At 32.8% G+C, this 25,413-nt stretch overlaps 1 protein-coding gene across 2 annotated transcripts in view; it reads right to left on the bottom strand.

The window, feature by feature from the left end:
* Window positions 1–12,076, bottom strand: part of LOC120363248 (protein eyes shut homolog) — a 177,674-nt gene extending 165,598 nt beyond the window's left edge. Inside the window, exons 1-3 of one of the 2 annotated variants that reach the window (XM_039467770.2) lie at window positions 11,947–12,076; window positions 10,715–11,659; window positions 6,054–6,167 (exon numbers count right to left, since the gene is read on the bottom strand). In XM_039467770.2, the coding sequence (XP_039323704.2) occupies window positions 6,054–6,167; window positions 10,715–11,462 (862 nt within the window). In that variant the 5' untranslated portion in view covers window positions 11,463–11,659; window positions 11,947–12,076. Of the gene's footprint in view, window positions 1–6,053; window positions 6,168–10,714; window positions 11,660–11,946 lie in introns of those variants that run through there. The other variant, XM_039467769.2, reaches the window with a different exon arrangement.
* Between the last annotated feature and the right edge of the window lie 13,337 nt (window positions 12,077–25,413).

Genomic DNA, 25,413 nt, shown 5'->3' with positions numbered 1-25,413 from the left:
TAGATGCTGGGAAGGGTAGGGAAAGGGAGGATGGGGACAATTTGGTTAATGAACAGATACAAAATTATAGCTAGATGGAATGATTTACGGTGTTCTACAACACTGGTGAACATGATTAACTGTAATTTATTATGTATTTTCAAAAACCTCAAAGAGATGATTCCAAATGTTCACAACACAAAGAAATGATAAATGTTTGAAGTGATGCATATGTCAATTACTCTGATTTGATCCTTACATATTGTATAGATGTATCAAAATATCACTCTGTATCCTATAAATATAATTATTGTCATCCCAACAAAATGAAAAAATAAATATTCTATACATGGAAAAACAATAAAAGGACATTCAAATTGGCAAATACATATATCTGTTTAATAACATTAGCTAAATTATATGCTTTATTGAGCATTCAAGTCCTTTCATTTTATAATCAATTTGCACTCTGATTTCTCAATACAAGCAATTAAAAAGTTTCAGTAGCACCCTGAGATCTCATAATTATCAATAATTACTATTTATTAAGTTCACAGTATACACTACTTTGTTGGTAGACACATAAACTATTTTGAGACAACTTATAGCAGGGTTGAGAACACTTGGAAATAACATTTTGCCAATAAATCTATGGAGGATTCATCACAACGGAAGAAATTAATTGGAAGGTTCATAGGAAGATTCAGTTCTTTATCGATGAAGTAGAGTAGCAAAGGAAATTGTTTGTGTTAGTAATCGATACAGAGCCTTTGCTTTTAAATGTTATGTTATTGTGGATTATGCTGTGCTTGGAAATAAAAGCCACCATCAATGCTAATAATTATCATGGCGATTAGAGAATCAAGAAAAAAATACTACAAAATAAAGTTTGACAATATAAAAGCAATAGCAACCCAGAGTAAACTTACATGAACTCCGACCTAATCAACGCCTTAAAAACTATTTACATTGCCATAAATTATCATCCAAATTTTCTAAATGCTGTCTTAATAATGACTATACATGTTTGCTTATAAGCTCATTTAACTCACATTAATTTTTTAAATTCCACTTATGAGAGCAAGGGCTAGTCCAATTCTCTACATGGCAGGGGGTTAGAGACAGGGTTAAATTGACAGAGATTAATTTTCCAACATCTACCAGAATTGAGTTTCAAAACAGGATTAAAGTTCAATTATTAAGTATGAAGAAAGTTATATTGGATTTAGCTCCTGCCTGCTTTCCTTTCCATGAACAAAACGCTATTCTGCAAAAATTCTACCCATTGGTGAAGATTACGCAAATGGAGAAATACACACTTTACATGGGGAAGTATTCTGTCTACCCTCTGATTTAAACTGCTAACTAAACATCTTAGACTATTCTCTACTAATCAGATTTGGATCTCTTATTATCTGTCCAAAATGGCAGTTGAAGTTACCATATTCTAAATTTTTTTTATTTATTGAATGCCACTGCAAAACCTTTTAACGTCACTTATCTTGGGTTCAATCCTCTCAGCATCCTTACAGATAAACTTTTCTAGCTTGAAACTAAATTTGGTTTTGGTAGCTTTAATTTAGTCTTAAACTAAAAACAAAGAGTTTATTTTCTGAGAATAACTTGTTTCTACAACAAATTCATATTTGAAAATGTGTCATAAACTAATAATGTATAGCATAATTTTATTTTTTGCTTGCATTGATCAAAAATACACCTTTAAAAAGTAGCAATAAATCTTATAGTTATACCATTAGAATAAGTCACTTTCTAATGGATGCATAAATCTCATGTAACATTTTCAAATTCAGGATTACAATGAAGAATAAAATTTCACATGGTTTCAGATTGGATTTTAATTATTAATTTTAATTTTATAATGTTTGAAATTGAAGTTTGACCTCATGGCTAATTATTTTTATTTATACTCTATTTTACAATAGAGAGATATCTGAAAAATCAAGAATTTGTTTTTCTAAGGGCTGGTCAGTTTTAAAATAGGATTTGCATACTCTATACTGTATTTATTTGTAGTCTTAATGTAAATTTGCTTTAGATGTGGGTTATTAAACTGCTTTAGGTATGACAACTCTAACATTCCAAATGATATGAATCCCAAAATTCTGTTTGGAATAAAATTCAAGAGCAATGAGAACTTGACATAAAGGCTAATTTTAAAATAATGCCAATTGATAAGGCATAAGAAATATTAATTTTCTACACTTTTACTATGAATCACTGGAACATAATCTCAATTATAAATCCAGATTCATATATCAAATAATATATGTTAATATGCACAGTTAATCATTGCAGAAAAATATATTAGTTTCTGAAGAGTTTTGAAGCAATCAACAATAAAATATTAGAAAATATATATGAAATAACCAGATAAATGGTCTATTAGTTCATTTACATGCTACTGATTAAGACATACCTAAGAATAAGCAATTTACAAAATAAAGAGTGGAAATGGACCTACAGTTCCACGTGGCTGGGAAAGACTCACAATCATGGTGGAAGACAAGGAGGAACAAGTCATGTCTTACATGGATGGCAGCAGCCAGAGAGAGAAATTGTGCAGGGGAACTCCGTTTTTTTAAACCATCAGATCTCATGAGAACAGCACAAGAAAGACTTGCCCCCATGATTCACTGACCTCCTACTGGTCCCTCCTACAACACGTGGGAATTCAAGATGAGATTTGGGTGGGGAAATAGTTAAGCCATACCAGATGGCTAGATATAGACATATTTTATACATCTTTTAAATGTGATGCTTCCTGTACACGTTTGTCACAGGCTGTAGGTCTCAAAAGAATGTAAAAATTACCCCTATTATAGTTACCAAACCTTCATTGGGTAATCATTCCAGATTGCTTAGAATAGCACCAGTTTATGCTCATGGAGTAGAATACAGAATTTTGCTGAAAAAAACAATTATCTCCAAATATTAAAATAACATTTGTCCCGGATTTTTTTTAACCAAGTACTATTGTATATAGCTGCATTAAAATAAATTGGGATGGGTATGATAAATCACCACTCGGTACTTTAAATTCTGCCATCAGCTTTTCCAGGGGTGTGAGATATAGAGATATACATAAGCAGAAAGTTAATTTTTTAACATGCAGATAATATGATAATATAGCCAGTCATAAACTACCTGTCTTTGTTTCAATGCTGTCCAGATGCAAATTTTATTGTGTCAATCATTCAAAGACAGCTTGTAGGACTTGGAAGACCCCAGCAGCCAAAAACAGCTAATTTTTCCTTATTACAGTTTGTATGAAGAAAAGGGTACTAATCATGCTGTACTTCCAGCACCGGACTTCCGGGCTGCCACTGAGCACGATCAGTGAGAGTCACAGGAAATTGTGAGTTATGTTTATGTTATATACAAGAGGAAAATTGAGGCTACCAGTCTCATCATAGGGTTTATAGATAATTGCCTATATGTTCTTGCTATAGAGATTAGGTCAATTATTGTGTTGTACAAAACAGTGGTCAGTAAACTGTAACAGTAAGCTAAAAACACCGTCCACTTATTTTTGTAAACAAAGTTTTATTGATATGGTGAAATTCACACATTTATGTATGTCTATGGCTGCTCTCATGCTATAATAGCAGAGTTGAATCATTGTGATAGGGACCATATGGCTCAAAAAGTCTAAAATATTTATCATCTAACCCTTTGCAGAAAGTTTGCCAGCCCTTGGTATAAATGTACAACTATTTACATATTTTATTATACACTGATGAACATTTCTTATTCTACAATAAATGCTCATAAAGGAATAAGTTCAAAAGAAACAATTTACATTTTTAATAAAATTTAGTTTCAAATTTATGTTTTCCTAGAAAATTGATGATAAATATGTAGTTGTGCCTAAACTGTGCCACTGTTAATTATTCACTGTAGGATATTAGTGACATTACTGACTGTATACAAACCAGAATGCATACCTTAGTTGAGGAGCCATTAGCATTCTACTTTTTAAAATGTTAGTAAATATTTTAGAAGACTGTCTTCTGATGATGGATTAGGTGCATAAGCAGAAGGTCTTCTTACATATCACTATGTGAAGCATGTCTTTTCGTTTAGATCAAATGACTGTCCCAAAATTATTTTTCTCATTTTTTATTGCAAGTTCCTCTGTGCATACAAAAAGTAAAGTGAGAGTTGTCAAAGTGTCAGCTCAACTAGTAGACAACTTCACGCACAGTTAGAAAATGCCAGCTTGGGCAGGGTGGGTGGCTTCCTCCTGTAATTCCAGCACTTTGGGAGGCCAAGGCCAGTGGATCACCTGAGGCTAAAAGTTTGAGAACAACCTGGCCAACAAGGCAAAATCCTGTCATACTAGAAATACAAAAAATTAGCCAGCTGTGGTGGCATGCACCTGTAATTCCAGCTACTCAGGATGGTAAGGCAGGAGAATCACTGGAGCCTGGGAGGCAGAGGTTGCAGTGACTAGAGGTTCACCACTGCACTCCAACCTGGGTGAGGCAGTGAGTCTCTGTCTCAAAAAATCAAAACAAAACAAAACCTTCAAATTTATAATCAGTTAATTCCAATAATGGTTTGATTTTTTTCTCCAATGTATTAATATAAAGTTTTGCAAGGTTATTCTTTCAAAGGCAAGATATCTGACAATATTGGTAGTGCTATTGCGAGTTTGTGAATTCAGCAAAAATATTTAAAAATAAAGTTATTGGTTTCTGTGGTGAAATTGTAAATATACATTTTGTTAAGTATGTAGCATAATACATTGTTTTGATCAAATATAGAAAAGTGTGGAGCAGAAAATATATGAAATGTACTGTGGTTCACCCATAATTCATATTTTGATTCAAATTAGTCATGATATTCACACAACTGAAATAAAAATTATAGTTGCAAAACTCACAAATAATTTTAAATTTTAAATACTTACAGAGTAATGGAACTAATTCATTGTGACAAAACTGTTATTTAAAAAATTGTAACATGGCATAATGTGCTTTTTCTTGCTTCGTTTCATCAACATTCACATTTTAGAAATGTTTAAGTCTCAAAAGAATGACTTTGAAAATGAAACTAATGGCCCTGGGACACTTTGACATTTTAATAACAGAATCCTCTAAGTTTGGCTGCATTTTGCTCAAAATCAGTTTCAAGAATTTAATTAAACAGCTAAAAAAATTAAGTTTCAAAGAAATCAGTTTTTGAACATTACAATAAAGTACATTTTATAAAACATTAAAGTTTTTTTTCCCATGATGCAAGGAGACACTCAGCAAATTTTAAAACAGTTCAAAAGTGTACAATATTTTAAATATTATAACAGTGCTTTGGAATAGCTGGATTTGTGGGAAACATTTGAGGGGGCTTCTAAATTTCAAGGATAAACTTACATACTAGAGCATAATGGAAATAAGTTGAGAGGGTCGACAAATTTATAGCACCTAAATTTAGCCAAACAGTCTAAAGAATAATAAATAGAAATGCATAATAAATAGAATAATAAATAGAAATACATTTAGTGTAACACACATAAAAAAACGAAATTATTTACTTAATTATTATCTTGAAAAATGTTATCTAACAAACTGATTTTGAATAGAGTAAAATATAGGGTTCTGATAAAAATATTTTATCTGTATATTTTATACCAAAAAACATTTAATAGTATCTTCTTTCTAGCCGACTATTTTTTTTAAATGAACAGAAACCTCAACATGTGTTCAGTGAAAATATCCATAATTTAACATCTCATGGTTAAGAAGTATCAAGTAAAGACATTAACAATTTCAAATTCATTGATCATAATTGCAAGTTTGAAGAAAGATATAAGTAATTTTATGGTGAAAAGCATGTAAACTAGTGTTCAAACTCTTCTTATGCTATAAAACATTTAGCTGCATTATGATTTAATCATATTAAACAAATTGATTTATTAACTTTACCATAAAATAGTTCAGTATATATAACCTCTAAAAGTATATTTTTCAATAATAAGGGAAATAGTTCACACTTAATTTGAAATGCATAAAATTAAAATTGTGCATATGTATATGTATATGTGCATTTTTTACCTGAATATTGTTCATCACAGTCACAGATGAAATTATTTGAAGTAATATTGCTGCAGTTTCCATGGAAACAGATATGTGGTTGACATTGGCCAATTATTTCTGAGCAATTCTTTCCTGTAACATTGAAAAAACATTTATTTACATTGCATATCAATGTTATAACCATCAGTTTTCCATCAATTATTTAATAATGAAAATATCAAATTATGACAAATGTAATTTCAGTCATAAAACCATGTTACACAAAGGTGCATTTAAACTGAAATAAAAATTAATTTTGATACTTTATGTAAGTTTTTCATCTTCTGACTCCAGACTATAATATCCAATTTTTTTTTTCTGGGTAATGGTATTTGAGCTTTACTTAATTTACATAATATTTTAAAATGTTAATTGTGTTCATGGTAGATAATATTAATACATATAGTAAGTGTCAGTTTTTCAACATACACTAATAGCATTGCAGTGGTAATTTAGAAAGTGACACATTCAAATGTGTATTGTGTCACAGCCTTTATTCCCTAACCAAGGAACAATTCAAAAGGAAAAATGGCTGCCTGGATTCTCAAAATAGGTGCACAAACTTGCAAATTCAAAACTTATTTGCCCTTGTTGGCATATAAAATTTCCAAATCTCACTTACACATACTACTGTAGTCCCACTCTATCACATAATGGGACTTTAGAGATTGTCTATTAAATTGATTTATCATTCACTCCAAATCAGCAATTTGAGTGCTTTCACTTTTTCTCTAGCCTGCCTTAACTTTAATCACCTGATACACCCCAACATAAATCAAGGATATAACTTGCACCTTCTCACTCTATCATAGTGGGACTACAATAGTATGTGTAAGTGAGATTTGGAAATACAGCCTTCCATAACAAACTAGTTCTACGCAAAGTTAATCATCTTATAATACTCTTTTTTTTTTTTTTTTTTGAGTCGGAGTTTCGCTCTTGTTACCCAGGCTGGAGTGCAATGGCGCAATCTCAGCTCACCGCAACCTCCGCCTCCTGGGTTCAGGCAATTCTCCTTCCTCAGCCTCCTGAGTAGCTGGGATTACAGGCATGCGCCACCATGCCCAGCTAATTTTCTGTATTTTTAGTAGAGACGGGGTTTCATCATGTTGACCAGGATGGTCTCGATTTCTTGACCTCGTGATCCACCCGCCTAGGCCTCCCAAAGTGCCGGGATTACAGGCTTGAGCCACAGCGCCCGGCCTTATAATACTCTTAGCAGAGGAATGTGCCTTGGAAATCTCAGGGCATACCAAGTGGACAAATGTTACAAAACAACTGCATGTAAATTTGCAATACGCTTTTTACCCTCAGTTTAATTAAGCTCTTAATTTATAAGCAGTTTTTGCCACTATCATTGATATCTTTCAAATTCCTTCTATACTGACATCCCTGCTTCACTAATGCAGAACTCCTCTTTCTTCATTTACCTCCAAGCAACCCTAAACATAATAAAAATATAAATGAAAATATAAATAAAAATCATTCTTTCAAAATGTTTTCCAAACATAAAAACTAAATTAACAGTAGAATGCTCAATAGGCCATGACCTAAGTAAAACTTAGTGAGGTTTATAAGCTAAATTGTGCCCACCCATCCCTGTCAAATTCATATGTTGCAGTCCTAACCCTCAGTATCACGGAGTTTCTGTATTTAGAGACAACATCTTTAGTTAAGTACACAACTAAGGCTAAGTAAGGTTAGTAGTGTGTGTCCTAATCCAATGTGACTGATGTGCTTCTAAGAGGAGAATGTTTGTACACATACATACAGGGAAATGACAATGTAAAGACACAGGGAGAAGATAGCAGTCTATGGACCAGTCAAAGAGGTCTCAGAAGAAACCAAACCTACCAATACCTTGATCTTGGACTTTTGGCATCTAAAACTGTGAGAAAATAAGTTTCTGTTCAAGCCATCTAGTCTATACTTTGTTAGCACAGCTCTAGCAAACTAATGCAGTGAGCATTCTCAACTGTTCTGGCAAATCTGTATACTTCATTATCCTCTGATATTTTATAATTGAAGTAAATATTTATAATTAAAGTGGAAAACGGAGTATTCTTAATGTTATAAAAATAATGAAAAACTATCTAGGTATTTTTATACTGCTCAAAGTTTAATGGTTGAAAGCACCTATGGCTGGAAGGAAAAAAAAGCAAAAAAGAGAGAGAGAGAAAAAGAAAGAAAGAAGGAAAGTAAAGAAAAGGAAAGAAAAAATGGAAGTAGGGAGGGAGGGAAGGAAAGAAAGAAGGAAGGAAGGAAAAAAGAAAGAAATCTTGAGTAAGAAGCAAACCACTCTATGCAATTATAATAAAACCACCAAAATAATATCCCATGAACTATGAATGCATACATTCAAATTAATATTCTGACATATGGTAGAAATTTTCTGGCCAAATATCCTTTACAACTCTTTGGACAGGTGAAAACGGATGCTTTAGAGATTGTCTATTAAATTGATTTATCATTCACTCCAAATTAGCAATTTGAGTGCTTTCATTTTTTTCTCTAGCCTGCCTTAACTTTAATCACTTGATATACCCCAGCATAAATCAGGGACATAACTTGCACCTTCTATCACCAATGCCGGTACGGTCAAATTAGAATTTGATCCATGTTACAGAAACAATATATTCAGTGGCTATTATTGGTATTAACTTCTGTAATGATCTTGGTACCGAGCTACTATCAAGTCCAAAATGACTCTCTGAAAGATTGGATTAGATGACTTTTACAGGCTGCAATGGTTTATTGAGATCTTCCATTAAATCTTTTTTGTTGATGTTTTGTTTGTTGTTTGTTTTGGAGAGTTATTAAGCCAGAGGAAGGGCAATCTAAAAAAATGTAAATTATGCTACCTGAGGCTAAAGTGAGGTTCGAAGGGAATAAAACCCTATTTCAGAATGCACTAGAGGAATTTGGGGTCATCAGAAGAAAGTGCGGAGAAAGACTGAAAAACTGTAGGGAACATTTACCACCAATGGAGTCAGCCTCAGACACATAGGAGAAGGAATCCCCTTAAAGCCTGCCTAACAAAATTACAGTTAAATCCCAGCAGGTGATCTCCTCTAGACATATCTCTGCTCTGACCTTCCTTCCTCCTTTATGACCAAAATACACTACCAATCTGCTATTTTCCTGTACTGTTATTATCAGCCATGTCAAATACTTCTCTTTGTTAGATAAATATTTCTCTAATAAAGAAAAATGGTCTTACCTATTTCACTTGTAATTATCCATGCCAGGTCTGTCAAACTCTAAATAAAACAAATTCTCACTCTGTCGCCCAGGCTGGAGTGCAATGGCGCCATCTTGGGTCACCTTAATCCCTGCCTCCTGGTTCAAGGGATTCTTCTTAGTCTCTGGAGTAGCTGGGATTACAGGTGCCGGCCATCATGCCCGCTAATTTTGGTATTTTTGTAGAGGTGGGGTTTCACCACATTGGCCAGGCTGGTTTTGAACTCCTGACCTCAGGTGAAATGCCCATCTTGGAATCCCAAAGTGCTGGAATTACAGGCTTGAGCCAGCGCGGATGGCTTCCCTACTAAATCTTATCTCAGAACCTCTTCAACTTTGGCTCCAGTGAAGTCAGCCTCAGGCACGTAGGAGAGGAAATCCCCCTAAAACCTGCCTGACAAAATTACAGTTAAATCCTTACAGGTGATCTGCTCTAGACATAGCTCTGCTCTAACCTTCCCTCCTTTTTTATAACCAAAATACACTACCAATCTGCTGTTTTCCTAGGCTGTTACTACCAGCCATGTCAAATATTTTTCTGTTAGATCATCCTGGTCTTACCTATTTTACTTGAAACTCCCCATGCCAGATCTGTCAAACTCTCATTAAAATAAATTATTTCACAAGTTTCCAAGCTTTAAATGTTCCCTACATTTCTTCAGTCTTGCTCCTCACTTTACTCCATTGACCTTGAATTCCTCTAGTATATGCTGAAATAAAGAGAGTTTTATTCCCTTCAAACTTCACTTTAGCCTCAGGTAGCATAATTTAAAATTTTTTAGATTGCCCTTCCTCTGGCTTAATTACTCACCAAACATCTGTTCACAACCCTTCCTGATTGTTGCCTCTTATTGAGCTTATTACAACCAGTTATGAATTATAGCATCTTCTTTTCATCCTTGTCACTATCACCTATAAATCATGTTTGCATGCCATACCAACATCGATTTAAAATATTACTCTTGGCTCATAATGACCAGTTTCTCTCCAATCCGGCCAAGCAGCTTCAATGACTGCCCTCCAACCGTAGTTCCTTGACTTCCTCTACTCAGATGCATACTTCATTTTCAAGTTACCACCCATCCAAATACCATAACCTTGGGCATTTCATTCAGTGACTAAAAGCTTTTATATCACTCTGAGACATTAAGAATGGATGTTGGGAAACATGTAAATATAGGTATTTCACTATAAAACATGTTTCTAAGAGGCCTTTTTTAGTTAAGCAAAAAGGCTATTTTAGACGACCTCTAATAGGATTTGCATATGTCCAGAATCTATATTTAGCCAATTCTAAGAAATCCAATTTTTAAAATATAGTTTCATTTTTGTTAAGTAACAGTTTATGGATTCATTGTATTCTCGATTTTAATAAAATTGTATATCTTAAACAATCTTACCTGTAAATGGGGGATGACAGACACATTCATATCCTTGCTTATCCCATTTTCCTCTTTTATTAATGCAACTGCCATTATTTTTACATGGTTTAGAAGAACATGCATCATGTTCCTGGCAGTATTTTCCAGAAAATGGTGGCTGACAATGGCAACTATATGTCTTGCTCCAAACTTCAGTAAGACATTTACCACGACCAGAGCAAATTTCTGAACTCAGAGATTCCTGGCAGAACTGCTGTTTCACTGTCACATTTAGTCGAAGTCCCAGTGAACAAAGTGATGGACCACTTGCCATGACTGTGATAAAATAATGTGTCCCAACACTCAGCCACTTAGAATTAACGGTGTGCATTCCTTTTAGTCTGCAACCAAAAAGTAACTGATCTTCAGTTGTGGTGTTTTGCACACAGTCAATGAAAGATGTTTCAGAAACATTCATCAGATTTATTTCTGGAAATTGAAGAGATGGTTCAGAAGAAATTACAAGGATATCCCCTAATTGAATTTGCAAAGGGCAAATCTGGGGAACAACTCGATTGCCTGAATTATCTATTTTAGTGTTTACACCCAAACACCAGCAATCTCTGTAGAAGTCCATGCAGATGTTTTCTGTTAGTGTCCAATTTACCACATATGATGAGGGTTGAGGATGCCATTCTTCCACCAATTGCTGTCTACATGTTTTTCCATTTATAAAGGAGCTGTGAAAAACCACCAGGCTCAGAATGATGACTGATTTGTCAGTCATTTTCAGGCAACTGTATTTTACAGTTTATCACAAAGAATTGCTACAAAATGGTGTTTTAAGTATTGCTGGAAATTTCCAAGCAAAGTTGTTTTAGGGATTCCTGGAATTGGCTTTGTTTCTATCCTCGAAGTGCAAGTAGCTTTGATGACAATGTGCTTTGATGGAGAAACAGAGGAATTCAAATGATGTAAATATTCCTTTAAACAGAAAAAAACATACATTGTTAGTGAAGTTTTTCCCAAATTACTTAATGACATAAAACATGCTAGCTCTTTCTGTCCATTTAATAAGAGCCTACACTGCAAAGATACTGTCACTAGTGGCTTGGGGCCTTCTTTGGGAAAGAAGGCCTAGAAAAACATTATCAAGATATGTTGATTTGGTCAACCCCTATATAGTTACCTGAGTTTGAAAAGTTCTGGTTTCATGACATAATTTAGCCAACAACGTACTGCATTTTTTTTTTTTTTACAAAAATACAAACTTTTGTATTTTCTGTTTACACTAAGCTTCAATCTAATCAAAACACAGCACAGGCAAGATTCTTTTACAGATAGTTTCAATTTTCTTGAGATATAAGCATTCCTCTTCTGATTAGTTTTCAAAAAACATCTTTAAAACATAAAAAAGTAAAAACCATTTAAACATATTTTTCATGTACTATTTTATGTAAAAACAAGCCTTAAAATGCCTGATAGTGACAATCATATTCCTCTTTTTTTTTTTTTTTGAGACTGAGTTTCGCTCTTGTTACCCAGGCTGGAGTGCAATGGCGCGATCTCGGCTCACCGCAACCTCCGCCTCCTGGGTTCAGGCAATTCTCCTGCCTCAGCCTCCTGAGTAGCTGGGATTACAGGCACGCGCCACCATGCTCAGCTAATTTTTTGTATTTTTAGTAGAAACGGGGTTTCACCATGTTGACCAGGATGGTCTCGATCTCTTGACCTTGTGATCCACCTGTCTCGGCCTCCCAAAGTGCTGGGATTACAGGCTTGAGCCACCGCGCCCGGCACAATCATATTCCTCTTATGAAAATCCAGAGGATGGGAGCTCCCATATACATAAAATTCTGTTGTGCAAATGACTAAACCTAGTCTTCATTAACTTCTGTAGGAATGATGGAAGGTGGCAGATAAAGAGGGAAAAGGAAGTCAAAAAGCAACAATAAAAATATTATAAATATAAGTAATATGGTGGTAACTGAAAGAAGGAGTTCAGCCCATCAGTGCTGTTGGAAGGCATCATTGCTTCTGGAGGGCAAGAAAGCATAAATGATTTCTGAATTTAATCCATTGACTTATTTTTTGAAGTAACTACCAATTATTGAAGGTTTTGTCTGTGCAAATCACTCTATTACTTGACTAACAAACAGCAATCCTCACAATAAAAGTCGAATTTTGAGAGGAAAGGTAAATGATGTCAGTGAAAAAACATGCTCTTTGGATCTCAGTTATGTTATTCATTCATTCAATGTCCTTAGGCAACCAGAGATTTAATTCTCTCCACTTTTAAATAGGTACACTGGGGAAAATGACATCTAATTAACAAGTTATTATTGAATATTGAATGACTCTGTAAACATATATGAATTACTCAGTAAATAGTAGCTTTTATTTTTGTTATTGCACAATTTCACCCAGCAGTTAAGTGGCATAGGTAGCATTAAAATTCACGTTTTTCAGATTTAAAATGTCAGTATCTTCTACTATTCCATAAAGATCAATTAAATGTTGTTAAAATAAATTATTTTATGCCATTGTATAATTTGTTAATTCATATCAAATCTTTATGGTACATCTAATAAGTTAATGATCTTAATGGCTATTTTAGATCAGGCAGAAATCAAATTTGAATTATAAATTACCTCTTTGCAATTTCAGTTCTACATATTATAAATCAATAAATTTATATGTGACATAACACAAATATGCATATAGAAAGATAAAATATAACTTCTACAGAATTAAATGTTCTACATAATCATGTTAATTTCAAATATATGAATCAATTTAATAAATTTAAATTATTAATCTTGCTAAAGGTTTAAAGAAATACTTCAAACAAGTATACTTGAGCTCAATCTATGTGCAAGGCAATATGCTCAGTACTAGGATTCATCAATGATCAGTTGGAATGAAGTATCAATGGAAAGAATTAAGAACCCAATGAAGAAGACAGATCATCAGACAAGCAACAACATCAAATTACTATCAACAAAATAGTCTAGAGGGCTATGAGACATGCAGCAAGGACATTTATCCAATGTAGAAAACAAAATCTAAGCTAAAATGATAAAATGGAATCATCTGGGAAAATTGCCAAAGGAAAAATGTTCCAGGAGAGAGTATCTATCTAAAGATTTTGGGGTGACTGTGACACTGGATGCCTTTAAAGATGTAAGAGAAGTGAACTTTTCTCATCAAAGAGGGAAAAGGAATTACAATTAAAGATAAGCACTTGATTGAGGAAGAGATTATATCAGGAAGGAGCAGCCATTCTCAGTGATGAAAGTCATATGTTATCTGAGAGCAATGAAGATTTCATATAGGTGATTAACAACAAAAAAAAATTAAATCCTCACTTAACTTTGTCCATACATTCTTGGAAACTGTGACTTCAAGCAAAACAACATACGTCAAAATCATTATTTTTCTCTCTTCAATATTATAATGAAAAGACATTGAAGAAAACGATGTTATATGATGACCAGCATGCTGCATATCGTTTTGCTTAAAGTCGCAATTTTGAAGAACCTGTCAACTACACTGAGAGCTCACTGTGTTTTAATAGCATTAGTCTAGTTTCAGAGTGAGGAACATATTGGTGAGTGGAATTAAAAGAATTGAGACACCTGCAGAGGAGACAACAGGACTAATCTAGTGAAACAATAGTGAAGACTGATTAGTACAGAGGCAATACAAATATAACAGTGGAGGAGTCCATAAATTTTGAAATGGCATAATTACTACATCTCCAAGGAGATGTAGTAATTCCTTGACCTAAGGAAAGAGAAGAAAATCCAGTAGGACCAATACCACAGCAAAGAAGAGGAAGAAGTCTGGTTCACTTATGCATACATTCAGCTGAAGGTCTACCTGAGTCATTGCTAGCACACATGTTCAGACATCAATTCTATATACATTTATGACCACAAGGGAAAAAGTTGTCTTTTGGGGAAAGCTGTGAATCACTAGGCAATATTGAAATACTTTTGTACCTGTAAATCACAAATTTACAGTAGTAGCAACCTGCACAGGTATATTATTTTCCCAGTAGCTTAGTTGAAAAGGATACAATAAAGATTAAATAGCAAATGAGTTAAACACAGTCACCAATTTATTTCCACATGTAAATGAAAAGAAACAAATTACATTTGCATTGAAGCAAAATTAGGTCTGTGTGACATTTTTAGACTGACTGCAGATGTGAGCTCTCATTATTGTGGGGCTAATCCCATGCTTCTGAGAACACTCTAGCTCTCTAATTATTGTGCATTTATGTTTTCAAAGAGAAAGTGGCTTAATGCATTGCATTTCTGCCTTCTGAAAATTTAAATAAATAAAAATAGCAGCAAAGGAAAAAATATACACCACAACAGAAAAACATCCATGAGGTCACTTTGTATGTATACATAGTGAATATATAATCCTTTGGATTTTATTGAGAACTAGAGTAATATAAACATTATAAATTTGAAAAAGTTGATGTGATTTTGACTTAAAAAATACAATGTTATGTGTCTCAGCTTTTCATTTATAAAGACATTCTTTAAACCCTGCCAAAATAGCAAGCCAAATGGCATTCTCCTCAATTCTAAACACACATATTGATGATAGTGTGTTTAAGAGTTAAAATCACGAAGTAATTTTATCCCATGTGATATTACCATGAATATCTGATAAATTCTTGAGACAAGAATTCCATAAACCCAGAACTATGATGGAGGCATAGACAGCATTGCACATAATTACAACCATACCTCAATTGGCTGGTTACATTCCCAGGAAAGTATTTCACAGGAAAATATGTGTAATTTCAGATGAATATGAACTGTATCACTATTATAGTAGCTTTAGAGTTAGGTTATTCTGAGAAATAAAGCCCTACTTAAATTCAGTAGCTAAGAAAACATGAACAGTATTTCTTCCTTTCACAAATAGCTGTCATCTCAAATGACATCTTTTTTTAAAAAAAAAAAGGATATAGGTTTAAACAAATACATTTTATATAAAATTATTTGAATAGAACGAGCTCATTATAATAGTTGGCATATAATAGGCATTCAATTAAAAATAGTTGAGTCAAGATTGGAGATAATGACTGTAATTTATTTCTACTTTCAATCAATATACAATATTATGAAATGTGGAAGCCTTTAAAAAGCTTATGGTTGATTCCACATACCTAATATTTTTCATGTTTAACTTCTTTAAGAAGTATGACCTCCACAATAAGTAGCTTTTTATTTGTATAAATTATACATTGTACTTTTTAAACTATATACAAAGAGGAAAATTAGAAATAGAAAAAAATTACCATGTACAAATGTTCCCATAATTTATGCCTGTACTCTAAAAGTAAACAGCAAATTTTACCTAGCACAGATTTGACTAAAATTATAGGAGGGGAGTGAAAATGCATGTTTCAGAAATGCTAATATAGCTACCAGCAGTGTGGAGGATGAACAATTTAGCAAGAAGACAAGAAAAGGGGGAAAAAAGGGTAAATTTAAAAAATAAAACTGAGATTGAATAATGGAGAAGAGACAGCTGATTTATTCATTATTTTTTAAGAGAGTAATGACTGATTTACCAGCTAGATTATGCAGCTACTATGTGGGAGACACCAATCCTTCTTTAGTACACTTTAGTCTTGCTTATCACAATGACCCTGTGAAGTAAATAGTCATGGCCTCATTTTAAAAATGAGAAAACTTAAGTTACCATAGTGTCTGAAGAAATAAAAATAAAAGGAATAAAAAATAAAAACAAAATGGGAAAACTGAAGCACAGAAAGAGTAAGGACTTGCCCAGCCTCACACAATCAATAAGCAGTGGTGTTATGTATTGACCTGATTGCATAACACATACTCTCAGTCACATTTACCACCTCATAGAAACATGCACACACCCTGTTAGGCTTCTGAAGCAAAGGAGACAGATAATTTAGGAGAAGGAATATTCACAACATGATTGTCAATAAGGCATAGGATTGAACAAAGTGGCTCAGGCAAAAGATGCCAGAAAATGCTGGAGAACAATAATATTCAAGAGACAGGTAAAAAGTATCTCAAATTATCCTTGCATTTTGTTAAGAAAAAAAAAAAAAAAAAAAAAAAAACAAAGAAAAAAGTTCAGAATTTTTAGTCAGCACTTTTATAAATTATGAGATGAGCTTACTATATTTGACGATTATAATGGTGGTAACTGATGGTAACTGGTCAGTTGATGTTATAAGAGCAGATAGATTTTAGTGATATGGCAGGATTAAGGGAGAGAAAAATCAAATTAGAAAACTGAAAAAATTGTCTATGAAAGAAAAGTAATTAAGTAAACAAACGGCCAAAAAAGAAATAAAATCACATTTATGACATCAACTTCTTCACAAAGCTGTGTTCACACTCAGACTCCTCGGTTGAGCATCAATCTACAAGGGACTTCACAGAAGACGATTTTTGAAGAAGAAACAATAGGCAAAAATGTACCTTCATTTAGTTCCCTGGAAATCATGTTATTTCTATCTCTCGGATTTATATAATCCTACACTGAATAAACAGGCAGGAATGAGGAAATTGTAGGAAACGTGCAGGATCAGCGATGTCAGGAGGTAGAAAGAGTGGCAAGACTGAGTGACACAGATGAGCTGAAGAACGAAGTGCATCATAGGTTAGGCTTGGGGATGGGGGAAGGTCAGAACTTTTTGTTTTGCTCATTACACAGCTACTTACAAATGTATAATTTTATAATGCTTTTTAACATGCTTAAATGGTTAGAGATTAAATGTAATATGTCATTATTTTAAAATTCCTTTTTAATTCACATGCAATATGAGTGGGTCACAGAAATTTTAAATGGCTGTATTAATGCGTACTTATTAGAAACTGTCTTCTGTTGAATGAAATATGTAAGTAATCTAGACTAGAAAACAATTGACAATAATATACTGTATCTCTGAGTGTCTGTGTATACATGTGCCCTTGCATGGGAGGAGGAGGGGAGGTATACGCAGTCTTCATCTCAATCTGAATTATTACAGCAATTGTTATTGTTATTTTGTAGATGATTAAAATGAAAATATAAATGATTACATTTAGGTTTTATTATTCATCTCTTTCAAGATCATGTTTCCTATCTTTTGACAGAGATAACATATTTTTTCCAGAATACTTTCTATTATAATGAGGAAAAACTACATTTGAGAGAAACACATTATAGCTGCCATAATCCAGTTGGTCTATAGTATCTAGATTAAAAGTGGTAAAAGAAACGGAAAGAAACAGCAATATATTGTAATTTGAGTAAAGATGAATGATGCTTGGTAACTCACTAGAGTATAAATGATTTACCATTCAAGAACTATCATTTTGATTGCAATTATAAGTTTTGTGTTAACTTTTCTTTATCTTGTGGTTAAATTTTTATCAAAATATTTAATCTCATATATGACATTATAAAAAGTATAAAGATTATTGACATATTAAAATATGCTCTAAGAAATTAGAATTATTTTGTAACACTATAAGCTTGCCTAAAATATATTATCTAGAGATAACTTTGCCATTACCTGGCAGGGGGAAATAATTGCTTAACAGAAATGAGTGACATAATAGCATCATACCTTTACCAACATTATTATTTTCTTTTAAAAACAGAGCTGGTTTTATAAAATAAAATTTTTTAATGAATTATGCCTTATTTTGTACTACCTTTTCCTTTCTCCACAAATGACCTTATAGATTACTAACTTTTTTCAAATGAAGTAAAACTTATTTTCCATTGTCTATATGTTTTAACTTTCTTTTTAAAAAGTTTCTTTGTTTTTGAACATTGACCTTTCATTAAAATTGACATAGCTTAAGCATACAAAAAGCCAAAGGTTACATGGGACTTATAGACAAAAATATTTTGCTTCCATGCTTTGGCAATTATGAATAAAGGTGTTACAAATAGCATAAGGATGTCTTACAAAACTAAAGGTACTCTTACCATGTGATCCAGTAATCATACTCATGTCTCCCAAATCATACTTTGGGTATTAACTTGAAGAAGTTGAACACCTACATTCCAGAAAACTCTGCACATGGATCTTTTTCATATTAACTTTTAAAATGCATAATTTAAAAATAATTTTAGTAGAGTTTTAAATTTACAAAATTATTAGGGAGTGCTGAAAGTTCTCATGTATACCATATTGTCCATTTTCTCTGATTTTTAATATTTCATATTAGTATAATACATTTGTCACAATTAATGAGTTAATATTAGTGTATTAACTAATGAATTTTACTTAATGCTTCATTCAGACTTTTTCAGTTTTTACAGTATGTCTCCTTTTCTTTTCTAAGATACTATTCAGGCTATTACGTTACATATATTCTTAGGCTCTTCCTGGTTGTTACTTGCCTTGCTTTGACAACTTTGACGTTTTTGAGGACTACTGGGTTAAGTAATTGTAGAAGAAGAGCCTGCAATTATGATTCATCATCTCAGTGCTTTTCCATTGTTGGATGGAAGTAATATGTACTGGGGAGAAAGGCCACAGAAGTAAAATCTTCTTTACTTGAAGAAGTAAAGCAGTAAAGTGTCATTTTCATCACATCATATTAAATATAACTAGTCACCATTAATGTTAACCTTGATTACCTGTCCTGAGGTAGTATTTGTCAAGTTTCACCACTACTCTTAATCCCACCTCCGTTACCATACTAATTCTTTGGAATGCAATAAACCATATTTATTTAGTTTTGGAAGAAACTGTTAAACTGTTTTCCAAAGTGGTGGTACTATTAAAAAAAAAATTTACCAGCAATTAATCAAGAATTATCATTACTTCGCATCTTTGCCTGCAGTTAGTAGTGTGAATTCTTTGGATTTTAGCCATTTAAATAGGTATTAACTGGTATCGCATTGTTGCTTGCCCAGATTTCTAATGACAAATGAGGTTGAACATAATTTCATGTGCTTGTTTACCAGCTATATGTATTAGCGGTTGAATTGTCTAGTCAGATCTTAGGCACATGTTTAATTCATTCTTTGCTTTATTGTTATCATTAAGAATCCTTTTACATTTGGATAAAAATCCATTATCAGTTATGTGTTTTGCCAATATTTCCCCAAGTATTTTTATTCCCTTAACAGTGTCACTTTCAGAGCAGATTTGAATTTTAATAAAGTCCACATTTCCATTTTCTGTCATAAATTATGCTTTCAGTGTTGTATCAAAAAATATATTGACAAGCTGAGTCATCTACATTTTATCCTGTGTTTTCTCCTAGACGTTTTGTAGTTAAGTGTTTTGCATTTAGGTATATAATCCATTTTGATCTAATTTTTGTGGAGAGTGTAAGTTGTGAAGTCAATACCTATGTTCATTTTATTTGCATATGAATATCAAATTCTTCCAAAAACAATTAATAAAAGACTATACTTTTGCCTTTGAATTACATTTGATTATTTATCAAAAATTAGTTGAGTAATACTTTTTGTTTGAAACAGTCTTGCTATGTTGTCCATGTCTTGAACTCCTGACTTCAAGTGATTCTCTTATTATAGCTTCACGAAGTATTGGGATTAAAAGCATGAGCCATCACATCCAGCCACAATATTCATTCTTAATTAATTTGATTTTTAAATAACTGCTTCATGTGTAGCAACTGTACCTTGTAATGGAGTATTCCTAATTTATCCCTCCTACACTTCTGACATGACTGTTATTTCACTTACCCATATGCTACAATCACCCAATATACGGTTATCATTATTACTTTGAAATTATTTCTGCATCTATGTCTAGCAATAAAAAGGAAATAAGGCATTTTATTTTACCTTTATTCCTTCTCTGTCTTCCTTTCCTCATATAGATCTGAATTTCCGGCGTATAGTATTTCACTCTGTTTTTCAATATGCTTCCATGACATGCCTGCCTTCATTGAAATCTCTGATTTTGTTAGTATGAGAATGTGTTTACTTCTTCTTCACTTTCAAAGTATCATTTTTACTACATATAGAATTCTACGTTAGCAGGTTTTTTCTTTTGAAAGGTATATCATTGCACTATCCTTATTTGTACAGTGTCCAGTGAGAGGTTGGTTGTAATTCTGACCCTTGTTTCTGCATAAAGTGTTTTTTTTATCTCTCTGGCTTCATTTAAGACTTTTCCTTTGTCTTTCATTTTCTGCAGTTTGCATATAACATGCCTAGATAAATTATTTGCTTGTTTTGTTTTTATCTTTATACTTTATTTTGCTTGGTGTTCCCTGAACTTCCAGGAAATGAGAATTGTTTGTCACTCGTTTTGGAAAGTTCTCAGACATTATTTTTTCAAATATATTTTGACTTGTTTTCCTTCTTCTCCTTGTAATATTACAATAATACATAATACAGTTTTGGAAATTGTCCCATAGTACTTAAATATTCTGCTGTGATTCTATTTTCCTTTGTTTCCTCTTTGAGTTTCAGTTTGGGAAATTCCCCTGATTTATTTTCAAGCCTACTGAGCTTTCCTTAGTTTCCTACCTATGTCCATTCTCTAATGAACCTATCAATGACATTTTTAAATTTCTATTTTTAATGGTATTTTGTTATTTCTATTATGGTATTTTTTTTATTTCTAGCATTTTCTTTTAGTTATTTCTTAGAGTCTCAATCTCCCTGTTTATTTTACTCATCTGTTCTTGCCTTCTGTCTTCCTTTTTATTAGCTTCTCTTAACATATTATTCATAACTATTTTAAATTATCTATATGGTAATTACAACATATTTGTGATCTATGAATGTGATTCTGATGATTAGTTTGTCTCTTCAGATTATTCTTTCTTGTCTTTAGGTATACCTTGCAAATTTTTGTTTAAATTCAAACATACCATATTGGGTAATAGGAACTGAGAAGAATACTCCTCTAATGTGAAGATCAGTGTTAATGTGGCTGGGCTTGGGCTTTATTTAGAATTTGCTGTACCTAAAGGTATCTAAGGTTTGATCTCAAATTCCTGTAGTGTCTGCCTTTGATGTCCCTTTTCTATGGACTTTCCTAAGTACTCCTTTACAGAGAATGTCTATGGCTTGCAGCTTTCAGCAATCGTCTTTTATGGTACTGAGGCTCTGTTGGTTTGATGGTAATGTATACAAGAGGGAAATTACATAATCTATGATCTATGGTCTATGATATTCCAATTAAATCTCAGTCTTTTCTTTGGTCTGTGTCTCTAGGCCATAGCCTTAAAAATGTTTCTTCTTATCTAAATTTTCTATTTTAATTGAAATAGGAAGTATACAGAAGGCTGAAGTATGACAAATGCCCTTGCTCACAGTCCTGGCATGACTCTGGCCAACTCTCCCTACTGGAAAGTAGACCTTTGTTAGAGAGACAATCTGGGTTCACTTAAAAAGAATAACTCTTTCCCTCCCCACACCCTGGATTCCACGGAATCATTCTCAGATCTTTACAGCAAGAACTTAGAGAAAAATCCTGGAGAAAAAGCCATTGAAAGTGTGGGGACCTACCTAAGACTGCAGTGTAGCCCCCAGGACAGTCTCCCTCACACTAATCCACACTTAGTCTTCAGCAATACATTTAAATTACCATTTAATTTTTCATTCCAGTTTAGGTCTCTAGTGAATTCTACTTCAAATAAAAGATCTCTGCTATAATAGTCTGGTTTTTTTTATTTGTTATTATATAAATGTATTATATATACATTTACATATTTACCTATGTAAATGTCAGAATGGCAGTTTGGCATGAACCCTCAGTTTTCTGGTGTGTCCAAGAATAGTCATTGATTTCCAGTTTGTACTCTTTGTTCTGTTTTGAGATTGAGAATGTAATTTTCCAGATCTTTTGTCAGAGCTATAACCCAAATTCAACACTGAATTTTACTAACTTCTGCTGGCTTTTTTAGAAATATTAGTGGCTTCTAATATTCAAGAAAAATAATTTGCATACATCTACCATAAGTATCTCTATTTATTAGTATTCTGTTATGTGGATATATCACAATTTATTTATCCATTTGCTACTTGATGAGCTTTTGACTTGTTTAGATATTGTCTGTTACAAATAAGGCAACTGTGAACATCGGAGTACAGTCTTTGTATAGACACGCATTTTCATTGATCATATATGAATACTAGGAGTGAAATAGATGCTTCATAGGGTTGGTGCATATGTAACTTTTTAAGAAACTGCCAAATGTTCTCCAAAGTTGTGTTACAATTACACATTTCCATCAAAAATGTTTTAGGGTTCCAGTTACTCTATATCATCTTCAACACTTGATATGGGTAGCCTTTTTAACTTAAGCCATCCTAACATATATTTGATTGTGGTTCATTTAATTACCAATTATGTCAAACATCTTTTTAACCCTTCTTTGTCACCTTCATATCTTCTTTGGTAAAACAACTATTCAAATATATTTCCTATTGTTACTTGGGTTTTTTTTTTTTTTTTTTGTATAATTCAGTGTTTAGAGTGCTTTACATATTCTAGATCAAAATTCTATGGTAGACATATGACTTGAAAATATTTTCTAATGGTCTATGGATTAAATTTTTATTTTCTGATGAGTAGCTCTTACAGAAGAGAAGATTTTCATTTGATGGTGTCCGATTAATAATTTTTTATCAGTGCTTTCAAACTTAAATATAAGCCTCCTGCCAATATGGTGAAATACAGCAAGCAATTCCTTTCTGTCTACTTGTTCGTTTCCCTCCTGTAGACTCCCGTCTTGGAATGCTGCAATGTGAAGTTACTTCTTTCCAGATGGTAGCACAGCTATACTTCTTAATCCTTCTATCAGCATCTTTCTGCCTATTTCTATTGCCTCACTTCTCTGTTGGATCTTTGTTTCCTGGACCACACATACTATTGTTATAATCTCTCATTTTGCTGGAGAACATTTTCCAATAGGCTTCTCAGCAAGGGGAAATAGGATATACATTTTTAAAACTTCAAATATCTCAAAAGCATCATTTGATTCATACTTTTGATTATTTTTTGACTGAAGATACAGTGATGGGTTGAAGATCATTTTCCTGTAGGAAACGTATTTCTTCATCTCTTTCAGTTTTTTTGATGTAAAAGTCCATTGTTATTCTTACTTCAAATCCTTTGATTATGCGCCTATTTTTGGTATGTTTTTCTCTGGCACATTCTTATCTTTAATATTAAAATTTTTTCAGTGATTAAGACTTGAATTGTGACAATTTTCATTCATTTAAATGTATCAAAATAAGGTGTGTGTGTCTGTGCTTATGTATTGTTAATTTAGAAACTTCTTATTTAATTCTAAAATAGTATCACTCAAGGCAATTATTTCATTCCATGGTTTTTTATTCCATTAGTAAATATAGTGCAATGTTTGATGATGCACATAATTGTCTCTATTTTCCTCTTGCTCTTCTTGAGGCTGAACTTCAAAAGCCTTTTTGGGTATACTTAAAACACTTTAAAGCCAGTGTTAATTTGTGAAGAATTTCTAAATAGGAGATACTTTCTTACCAATTCCTTAAGGGTTTATTCATTTTTAAATTTTACCTACAGAGACTCCAATTCCATTCTCACTGTCATGCAATAAAATTGACAAACAGTAACTAGAAGATGCTTCTTTTATTTTCTTGCACTAAGAATACATTATGCATGACATTACTTAAAAGAGCTGTAGGAAAATAACATACCTGCTTCTTATCCCACTAATAATATACATTTTTATCTACTAGGGAGAAATTATTCTTTAAAGAGTATGTAAGTAATTCTATTTTAAACCAGACAAAATTATTAATTAAAACTATTAACTTCTTAATGTAAATGCATTGTGTTTGAGAGAGAGAGAAAAAAAAGAGAGAGACAGAAAGACAGATGGAATTGTGACATGTATTCAGATTATTTTTACAAGATAAAAGCCTATCAGAGTTCTTAAAGTATAGAAATCAGACTTAAATATTCAACTGTGACCTAAGATTAACAACCTAACCTTCTCTTTGCTTGCTTCATCTCCCATATACATGCCTCTCCATATACTTTATCACACAGACAAACTGCTTATAATTCAATGGGTATTGTGGAATCCACAAGCCCTAACCTAGATTAGCTAAATGTTTTTCAATTGTGATTTGAGTCTTCCCAGGTATGTACTATTGTTACCAATTTATAGATAAGTCAAATTGGTGTCAAAAAGATCCAGTAACTCAGGAGAGATGCAGTGGCTCATGCCTATAATTTTAAGACTTTGAGAGGCTGAGACAGGGGATCTCTTGATGTCAGAAGTTTGAGACAAGCATGATCAGCATGGCGAAAAGCCATCTCTACTAAAAATACAAAAAATAGGCAGATGTGATAACATACATAACACACACTCCTGTAATCTCAGCTACTCAAAGAGGCTGAGGCAGGAGAATCACTTCAACCTGGAAGCTGGAGGTTGCAGTGAGCTGAGATTATGCCACTGTACTCCAGCCTGGGTGACACAGCAAGACTCTGCCTAAAAATAAAAATAAATAAATAAATAAATAAAATTAAAGAACTAATCTAAAATCATATAATTTGTATGTATGTGATAAATTAAAATTGAGGATTCAAAACCTAGTGTGTCACTCTAATATAATATATTGGTCACCTTCCGGTTACCCTTTCGGTAAAATTATTCCCTAACTTTCTGTTACACTTAGACATTACTACCTTCAGTTACTCATATGCCTTACAGAGACTCCTAGTATAAAAATTACACAGTAAA

Source organism: Saimiri boliviensis, chromosome 4, assembly GCF_048565385.1.
Source record: "Saimiri boliviensis isolate mSaiBol1 chromosome 4, mSaiBol1.pri, whole genome shotgun sequence".
In the NCBI taxonomy this organism is placed as follows: domain Eukaryota; kingdom Metazoa; phylum Chordata; class Mammalia; order Primates; family Cebidae; genus Saimiri; species Saimiri boliviensis.
This window is presented reverse-complemented; position numbering and strand designations above follow the sequence as displayed.